The sequence below is a fragment of the Corvus moneduloides genome, chromosome 3 (genome assembly GCF_009650955.1).
Source record: "Corvus moneduloides isolate bCorMon1 chromosome 3, bCorMon1.pri, whole genome shotgun sequence".
Taxonomy (NCBI): Eukaryota; Metazoa; Chordata; class Aves; order Passeriformes; family Corvidae; genus Corvus; species Corvus moneduloides.
The window spans coordinates 73,364,218-73,374,592 of record NC_045478.1 but is presented as its reverse complement, the minus strand read 5'-3'; the positions used below and the strand labels follow the sequence as shown (position 1 = coordinate 73,374,592).

The window sequence follows — 10,375 nt, the reverse complement described above, 5'->3', positions numbered from 1 at the left end:
TAGCCATTAGCAACTAGATTGTAAGAGGAGACTTGTATGAGAAATGCGTCACCCTGAGATCTCTGTAGAATGACCTAAAATAGAGCACATGAATTATCCTCCAACTGCCTTCCCCCTCCAAAGCCTTTTACTGCTCTTTCTTCCATATTTTTTCAGATATTCAAGCTTGTCTAGCTCCATAGGCCACCTGAATCTTAGTAAGGTTCTCCCCACCGCAACTCAGCACCTGTTCTTTCTTTCCTTGCACTGCTACCAATCACGTCTCCCTTATGCTGCTTTACCAGAATCATCTTCTAATTGTCAATTTTCACAAACCTCTTTATGCTCCTCCAAGTTCTCAAATTTAATCTGTTAGTCCCTCCAATACTTAGTCCTACTGTACCCATCAGATCTAGGTTTCAGCCATATGTTCATATCTGTTAATAACAGTAGTGTCAACTTAACCTTTCTCAAAACCTAACTTTCCACCCCAGTGTGGACAGCAAACCCCTGAAAGGCAAGTGCCTGACCAAAGGTGAGAATTGCCCCTGGCTGACCAGGAACCAGCACGGCTCTGTCTCCTTCACTCCAGCCAGCTGCCACCCTCCAGTTGTACCTTGGTTTTCAGATGGTTAAAACTTCCATTAGGCTTTAGAACACCTGGTGTAACAAGGCCCCGGCTTCATTGTCCTTTTAATGCTACCACTGCTGTGTAAATCTCAAGTAGTGGCACGTCATATGAGAGACTTTATGGAATACATATCCTGATGCTGCTCAAGTAGCCTCTGTTACAGAACATGATGCGAGAAGATAATATTTGAGATCAGGTTTATAATCCCCCATCACACGTAGACAACAGAAGCACATTTAGAAGTGACCTCAGTTTATAAAATGGTCCATCTCTGAGACCATGTAAACAAAATGCCTGGCAGGTAGTGAAAAAAACCTTTATGCCCATGTGAATATACATGGATATATGTATTCCTATTTAGTTAATATTTTATGCCCTGTTATGGCTGCCTCCACACTTTTCTTCATGTTGTTTGTACCTTTGTGTGCACTGGAATCAATCAGCTTCAGTCCCAGCAGTTCTATTAGTTTTTATCTCCCAGCATTTTCTAAAAGTGGCTCCTGGTGACTTATATAAATAAAAGCAGCTTTTTACAGGAACAACAGATTTATAACTTTAATAAGACTGCCCTCCTTCCTGCATTAACGTCTACAGTACATGACAAATCAGGTTAAGCAAGCTGGTATCAAATCTGAAGCAAAATCCGTTTTTGAGCCAAACCTTAATTCTCTGAAGAGCTTCAAGCATATTTTGAAGATGTTAAATTATTGATAAGGAAAATCAATTCTTTTTCCAGCTCAGGCAATGTCATAGAGTCACAGTATATGCAACAATAGCTAAGGCAGATTTTCTGTTTTATTAACTTCATGACCCTTTAGAATTAAGTTACTACTTTTTCCCTCTTTAGAATCCTGATAAACAGTCACTACCAACAGCTTAACAACTTCTGTTAACCTCAGATAAGAATAAAAGATTTGTCTGAAAACAGACTGACAGAAACACACAAGAAAACCATGAGATGCCAGCATACTCCTAAGTTTATTTATGAACTCGTATTATTCCACCAATATCATTAAACTTGGACACTTCAGCAAATAAACAGCAATGCGTTCTGATCTGACCAGGAACAGTTTCCTCAAAGGGTCTGAAATAATAAAACATGTTCTATCCAGGAAGGCAACAATGTGGCAAACAATCCTGTGAGAAAGTTGGCAGATAGCAAGAATAGTTCTTGTGAACCTTTCCAAACTAAAAAATTATTAGTATCTACATATATACATTCGAGTCAGTCACAGTGATTTTATCCAGTATCCATCTCAGAGCTTTCCCAGAGAAAATCTTGGATATGGTGACGGAAGCATATTTAAAAGTACACCAACCATTATACTACAAGATACATAGAAGAGGGAAGAAAATAAAATGTTACCAATCTTTCCCATTCTAAAGTAGAACAGCAGTCATGAGTAAGCAATTATTTACAAAGGATCAACAACCACTCTCATGTCCTTTCCCAGAAACATCCTAACAATCAGTTTTAAGACTAGATGATGTTATATGGTTAGTGGAGAATCCCCTTGAGATTTCCTGTTGAAGTTGTCCAGTTTAGTATAAAATGTGCACGTATCTGACAGAGGAAAAACTGACTCTCCACGTTAGTTAGTTAGTATGCTTCTTCCATTGGATACCTGAGACTATACCCCAGTGTACTGTTACACACAGAACAACAGCCTTAACAGATAAAAATTAATAGCTGTGTGCGCACAAACAAAAATATATTTTGTCCCCTGAATATCCTACCCGTTAGGCCACCCTCCAAGATGCCTCTGCCAAATACAAAAGATCTGTTCCCAGTTCTCTGACGGGTGTCCCCAGAACTGAGGAAAAGCAGATTCTTTTCTGTAAGTGATGTGAGCCAGCAACAGTACAGCTCCCAAAATGTTCCCAAATTAAACCATTCAGCAAAAAGAATGCGGTTGCAATTAACCACTAAATAAGCAAATGTGTATTTTTGATGAATAAAGCATCTCTAAGAAAATCCCTTCTAAGTTCTCATATGAAACTCGCAATAGTAGTAAGTAATAAACGCCCGTTTTTCAATCAGCCTCAATTCAAATGTGAGATGGCAAATATCCAGACAGAAAACTATCTGAAAAACATACAAAATAGGCCCTCAAGATAGTGTCTAATGAATTGCTTTGTTGTAAGTGACTCTAAGTTTCGATTTTCACGGTACCGTTTCTAATTAAATGAGAAATCTGCTGTGGAAGTGCTCTAGCGAAAGCTCATACGTCTAGGTAAAACACAGCCACTTGCGGAAGGCAAATAACGGACGTTATTCTTCCTCCTTCTTCTTACTTAACTACTACGGCATCTGCCGCGTCCTTGCCCGCGGAGCCCGACAGCCCCCAGGAGGATGAGGGGGCAATGGGCAGCGCGGGTGGCGGTGTCCCGCAGCTCTCTCCTGACACCGGCGCCCACCGCCAGCCCTCAGCAGCGGCAGCGCCGCCCATCACCGCCACGGCACCCGCCCGCCCCAGCGCCGCCCCGGCCGGGCACGGCTCCGGCGCGCACCGCGCAGGCGCGGGGCCGCCTCTTCCCCGCGCGCACGGGCGGAAGCCGCAGCGAGCGAGGCCGCCCGCGCCCCCTCCGCGCCGGGAGCGCCCGAGACCCGCGTGTCCCTGCTCCCGCATTCCGCCGCGCGGGAGGGATGGCGGGCGCGGGCGCGGCCCTGCTCGCGGGGCTGCTGGCGAGGCTGGCGCTGGTGCTGTACGGGCTGTACCAGGACCGCGCCATGCGGGTGCGCTACACCGACGTCGACTACCGGGTGTTCACGGACGCGGCGCGGCTGGTGACCGAGGGGCGTTCGCCCTACCGGCGGGCCACGTACCGCTACACGCCGCTCCTGGCCTGGCTGCTGACGCCCAACGTGTTCTTCGTCGAGGCTTTCGGCAAGATGCTCTTCGTGGCCGGGGACCTGGCGGCTGCTGTCGTCGCCTACCGGGCCCTGCGGCGCCGAGGAGCCGCCGCCGGCCGCGCCTGCGGGTGCTGCGCCGCCGCCTGGCTCCTCAACCCCCTGCCCATGGCCGTGTCCAGCCGGGGCAACGCGGAGGCGCTGGTGGCGCTGCTGGTGCTCGCCACCCTGTACTGGGTGGAGACGGGCAGCGTGGGCAAGGCCGCCGTGTGCTACGGGCTGGCCGTGCACATGAAAATTTATCCCCTGACCTACGCGCTGCCCATAGCGCTCCGCCTGCGCACCAGGCCGCGCCGCGGGGAAGGGGCGCTGGATGCGGGGGGTAACAAAACAGCGAAGTTCACGTTCATGGCGCGCCTCTGGCACCTTTTTGTAAAGATGCTGAACTGCGACGTGCTGCTCTTTGGAACGCTTGCCGCATCAGTGCTGGCTGCCTTGACTCTGGCATTTTATCACCTCTATGGCTGGGAGTTTTTGGAGCATGCCTACCTCTATCACTTGACCAGGAGGGATATCCGTCATAACTTCTCTCCCTATTTCTACATGTTGTACTTGACAGCAGAGAGCAAATGGAGTTTTGCCCTTGGGCTCGCAGCTTTCCTGCCCCAGCTGCTTTTGCTCCTGGTTGTGTCCATAGCATTCTACAGAGACCTTGCCTTCAGTTGTTTCCTACACACCACTATTTTTGTGACTTTTAACAAAGTATGCACATCCCAGTACTTTGTTTGGTATCTCTGTCTTTTGCCCCTTGTAATGCCTAGTATTAAGATGTCCTGGCGTCGGGGCGTGCTGCTTCTTCTTCTGTGGTTCATCGGACAAGGGCTGTGGCTTACTCCTGCATACTTTCTGGAGTTCAAAGGATATAACACTTTCTTATTTATATGGTTGGCAGGCTTGCTTTTCCTTTTAATTAATAGCCTCATAATTGTTCAGATTATTTCACATTATCAAAAAGAAGCACAGGTTGCAAAAAAACTGAAACAATGGTAATAAACTGACCAAAATCCAGAAACAGCCCTACTGTCCTTGATAAGGCATCACGTATCACCAGCCCTTTGTTTAACAAAAGTGCATGTAAGTTGTACTAAAGCACTTTGTATGTAAATGTTACTGTTTCAGGGCTGTGACAGCACTGATTGGCCCAGTTACCTTGAGCAGCCCCAGTCCTGCCCTGAGCAGTGTCAGCAGCTGTACCTGTCTTCTGTATGGGTCTTGAAACTGTGTTGCAACCCTCTCTCCAGCACTGCCTCCAGTTCTGTGTCCTCCCTGGAATCCCTGGAAGTACCCTGGACCAGTTCATCTCTTAAGCATGTTTGGGGCTCTGATGAATGGGCCCAACCCATCTGTACTGACTGTCTTCACCTGCCGTCTCCAGAGACAGTGTGACTGTGCCCTGCTCTTTGACCCCTGTACTGGGATCACGCTCAGTTCCTGCTCATACTCCCTCATGGAGTAGCCCTGGCACCTTTTTCTTCATTCTCCATGCTAGTCTGCTTGAGGACCTTGGCCTTTGTCTAGAATAACACAGAAGATTTTAAAGGTGGCGTTTGATTATATAATTGGAGTTTGACAGTTTTGTACATTCCAGTAGGTCAGTGGGGTATTTGGCAAGGCAGTCGCTCAGTACGTACACTGGGGATTGTTTTTCTTTTGTTTTTACAGTAACATTTTAGCGGTGCACTGTTTGTGGCCTGTACCTGGTCTTCATGTCATTAATTCCTTGAGACTTCTAATTTATTTTAGAATTCAGGTATACCCCTCTTTCACTTATTTTTGCATATTCTGTTCTGTTTGAGTTTTTGAATAGATTTATTCCCCTTGCCATGGAGGAAGATATTCCCATATACCTGTCTTGGATCACAGATATGTATAAAGCTTAAATATTTGTTTCTTCATGCCATGATCTAGAAAAGAGGCCAGTGCCTTAAATTTCAGTTAATATACAGTTATTGTGGGTGTTAACAATAGCACATGCAAAGAGTCAAAGTACAGTTAGAATGGCACCTGTGTCCCAAAAGCACTAGAGTTTATACCAAAACAGTAATTGGAAATGTAGTTTCTCAGTGGTTCTGTTTCTCTGTTAAAAAGAAATGAAAAAATGATTCAGAGTTGAAGAAATTGATCATTTGCCAGAAAAAAAAGGAAGCTTTGAAATAAGAAGCTCTATAACCTGTCAAAACACACTTATTCCCAGAGGAGACACACGAAGATGTGGAACTGAGTGCCAGGTAGTGAGAGGAGAGCAGCGCCATTATGGAATCAATATTCTCAAGATCATCCCACAAGAGGTCTGATGTACACAGCTTTTGACAGACGTGGAAACTGACAATGTGTTTTAATAAAATCTAGTTTACATAGGCATATGCCAAATACAAGAATTTTCATATTTGCCTCACCTTTTAGTTACATCCAGTGTGAAAGTGAAACCCTTAGTGTGTAACATAGAGCAGGGCTTCAAGGCAAAATAGCTTCAACCACTTGGTGGAATTCCCAGTGATGTGATTGGGAAAGGGTATGGCCAAGTGGATTTGCTGTGCTGCCTCTCTGAACCCTGCTGTCTCCTGAGGCAGCCCTCTTCCTCAGGACTGTAGTGACTCCCACCTGTCTCACATACAGGATTTCCTTTCCTAGTTGTAATGCTACCTCGTGAGATGGAATTACAGTATTTTGATCTGTGAACTTTTCCCATTGCTTCTCAGCCCCATTGAGGTGGTTACATGAAAGGAGAGGAACCCCCTGAGCCCCCACAGCCCAGAGCCAAAGGGCATGTTACCAGGAATGAGACCATGTCCTTACACCACACTGGCCCAGTTTGGACATTCTGATGTGTTTGAAGGAAGGATGGTTTTCCTGTGATTTCCATGGTCAGAGTGTTGGGGCGTGTTTCTGCTCCTCCAGTGGAAAGCTTTTCTCTGCCATCTGCATTCTCACTTGCCTTCAAGTTGTGAAAATCCTGACAGCCTCTTTGCAAATCCAGAAACTGGATAAGGCAATGGATATTCTTTTGACTGTCTTGGTTTTTTGGGGCAGGTCTTAACAGATGTGGCACTGATTTCCTTCCCCTGGCTTTGTCTGGGATGAAGAAAATTTTATAGCACCAGCTTGTCTACATCTTCCACTAGAGGTGTATCGGTCAAAAAACTGGTGTCATAAGCCACTTGCACACAGTTTGATATTAATCAGCAAAACATCTTGTGTGTGCTGTGAGTGTGTGAAGCGAAAGCGTCCCATGTGGCTTTATTCTCCAAGGCAGAGTTGGATATACCCAGCTTCAGCAGAAGACTGAAGAGGCTCTTCTGTGTGATACTTCTGCTCACCCCATCCTGATGCCCAGGCAATGGCTCATTTTCCTTTGCAGCTGATCTTCCATTTTCCGTTACACATTTTTTCTGTTGTGAAAAGCATGTTTTCTTCCCTCAGAGCAATGTTCTGTATCGCTTTAACAGACCTACTTATGCTGTTTGCAGACATTTCGACACCTCTATTTTTCCCTTCCTGTTGGCAAAGAAAGCAAATGTAAGCCAAAAGGCATTTCTAACCTCAAAAACCTTTTGCAAAAACCAGCATTTTAAGTTACTGTATTCATAACAGAATTGCGATGTTTCTTAGGTAAGAAGTAATTTCCTTATGAAAAGTACATTCTTGATTTTTTAACAGCTAAATAATTTTGAGAAGGCAGATTTTTCAGCAATTCCACACCATTTTTTAGAATACAAATTCTGAAGCAGCAACAGGAACTGAAGGGTACCTTCCCTTTGCAGGTCAGTACCAGTCCTGCAGCAATGATTTGAGAAAGCCAGGCATAAGCAAGTTTTAAAAAAGGCTTTTAAACATGGATTTACAGTCGTCATTTTAATAATCCAGGACGAGTCCCTCTTTTTACAGTTGTTTTCTTAATCACCCAAATGTGTTTGGAATTTAGAAGTAATTCAAGTAACTCATAAAAAGCTGGAAGAAAAATGAACCGAGTAGGAAAATGAACCAATGAGAAAAATTAACCAAAGGGGATAAATGAAAAGATATTTGAGAGTTTAGATCTTGCTTTTAAAAAAAGATTCCATAGTTAAATGGAATTATATAACTCTATTCATTAGAAAAAAAGGGATAAAGTAATTTAGTCAAGTACCAAACAAGTTACGGTTCTTGAACAAGTTATGGTGAGTAGTTATAATGCCCTTAAAATTTACCAAATTCATTTCCTATGGAACATTTATTGCTTTTGCTGCTGTTCAAATTATTTTGCATGATAATTTTATGTCCATTTATTTTCTGGTAATTAGGAACTGAAGTGTCTGGATATCAGTGTTCCTTCCTTACCATGAGTTGCAAAACTGTAATGCCGACTACTTTTTCTTTTTAAAGGTTGAAGTGCCCATTGAAATAAATGTGTCCCACCTGCAGAAATTTTTCATGTTGCGCTGAAACCAGCCCTTAAGCACAAAGTACAAGATGTGAAAGAGGAAGGGAAAAGAAGAATCAAGAAAACTAACATTTTTGCCTTGCATTTTACACTGCAGCCTATTGTCCAAAGACTCATGACTGGATTCTCAGGTGACTTCAGGCAAAGCTCAGAATTTAACAACGGTTTGCTTTAACATTTATAAATGAAATTACTCAAATAACAGGGTAAACAAAAAAATAATACTATTTCATTCAGTTTTAGTTTGAGGATGCTGAATTACCATCTATGACACAATGTACTTTGTCCTTAAGTTTAACTTTCTTGTGTGTTACTTGCACTGTATTGACTCCTGTAATAGTAAAGACATCAATTAGGTGTGCTAAACGGAGCTCATCTGTTACCTTTTTCAAAGAAACCATGAAGCTTTTGTATTTAACAGCAAGGGGAAACTCCAGCATTTTTCATAACATTGTATAGAGAAAGTAAATGTTAAAAGAGAGTAAATTATGAGCAAATGGTTTGCTTTTTTTATCTGGGAAGAGTGAGTCATCTACTTCAAAAGGGCTGCAGAAATACATGGCAAACACAGGGAACCTCTAAATATATGAGGTTTTCCATATACATTTGCCAAAGACAGCTGCAGAATGCATGTCCTAGTGATAGCAGCATTATGGAATAGGATTACCCTGAATTTAGGACAAACCTTTTACTCAGACTGAAACCCAACCACTCAAGCAATTTGCTTGCTTAAGGGCATATTTATGTGCGCTATATTCACAAGCCCAAACATTTACCTGCACGTACAGAAGCAAAAAGAAAAGTCCCAGTCAATACACCTTTGAATAACCTTTTTCAGAGCTACCCTCAGCAAAACGGGTTCCTTAGATATTTCTTATATTTAGCACTCAGAATCTCTAGCGACTCTAAAAATGAATTACGTAAATTTTGATGCATATGGAAAATTAAATAATATGCTGCAGGGATCTTGAGGTATAATAGACACAATAAGGAACCAACTAATTATGTATTTGAAGGTGTACATTCCACCAGTATCCTCATGTTTTTCATTATAAAAATCTACACTAGTCACATTTGTGTAGGAGACATGTTTCAGTCTTTATGCAGGATGAATGAAGTCAGAGACCTACATTTTGTACTAGTAAAAGCATCGGAAAGATAAAATTTTTTCTTGATGCAGTACCATTGTTTTGAGCGTTTTTTAAATTATATTTCTGTTAAGACATTAATGAATTGATGCAATAAATCCATGCAACTGTTACATGCATTTTTAATAGCTGGTATGTCTCTTTTTTGTCAGTATGGTGAACACCAAAATTTGTCAATTTTTAATGGTGTAAGTTGATAGTACTTGGAGCAGGATTCCTCCTGACTCCTTTCTGGCACATGCTGAGGGGGGTAGGGGCTTCTGCAGAAGAGGTTGCTTACTGGGGTGCAATCTTGCTTAATGTGTAGATAACGCTTTAGCTGTAGTCTCTTACTATTCTTAGAGTTTAACTTCCAGATATTAATGATCTCTTCAGATAAAACATTTCATAGCTTGCACATAAAGACATTACAGATGAGAGATCCTCCCTATTTTTCATGGATATTGGTGGGGAAGCCAGCTAAAACATCTGTGGGAGAAATGTCTAAAAGAAATGTCTGTACCTGATTAGCTACAAAGACAGAACTTCAGCCTTGGAAGTCAGCTGAAATGCAGGCAAATTGAGCAGTAAGCCCATACTGTGAAATTCCCATTATTTATATGGAGGGTATTCAATCAAAAGTGCTTTCCCATTTTACAGGAGGAAAATGGGAACTGACTAGCAATTGTCAGGCTGAATGAATATAACTTTCCTTCTTTCACATTATCCTAAGGGGGTCTATAGAATGTTATAGCCTACAGTAGCACTTGGGCAGTTGTACAGGTGTGACTTGCATAAGCTATTATTAGTCAATATTGTTGGTGTAGCAAGAGGTTATTAGTAAGCAGTTACTCTCAAATTGCTTTTTGAAGGTTAACTGAAGTAAAACCTGATTCCTGCTTCACGAGGCAGCAGCTGTGTTAACAGAGATGGTACTGTTTTGACAGTAATTTTCCAAGGAGAGCTGCACTCTGTGGCCCATATGCTTCCACTCTGTGCAAAAGAACATGAATTCAAATCCCCTGGTGATCTAACAGTCAACATTTTTTAATCTATCCCATGTCCCTCCCACTGATCCAATAGATTGAATTAGCCAGAAAGCAGGCTTAGAAAATGAAGTGGAACACAAAGTATGATTATCCTCCCCTTATTTTCTGCCCTGTATTGTGTGACTATGTTGAATAATTGAGATCACCTTTTGGAAGGACACAGTCCCATTTGAGCTAGGTGTTAGAATACTTTGCTAATATGAAGTACTTTACCCAAATGCACCTGAGGGAAAATTGACTGGTTGGGTTACATGGACT

The 10,375-nt window shown here is 42.7% G+C and overlaps 1 protein-coding gene across 1 annotated transcript; it reads left to right on the top strand.

Moving 5' to 3' along the window:
• The first annotated feature begins 3,159 nt into the window (after positions 1-3,159).
• PIGM (phosphatidylinositol glycan anchor biosynthesis class M) lies at positions 3,160-9,215 on the top strand. Its single transcript, XM_032102199.1, has one exon. It carries the CDS (start codon positions 3,258-3,260, stop codon positions 4,509-4,511), a length of 1,254 nt encoding a protein of 417 aa, XP_031958090.1. The 5' UTR covers positions 3,160-3,257; the 3' UTR covers positions 4,512-9,215.
• The last annotated feature ends 1,160 nt before the right edge of the window (positions 9,216-10,375 follow it).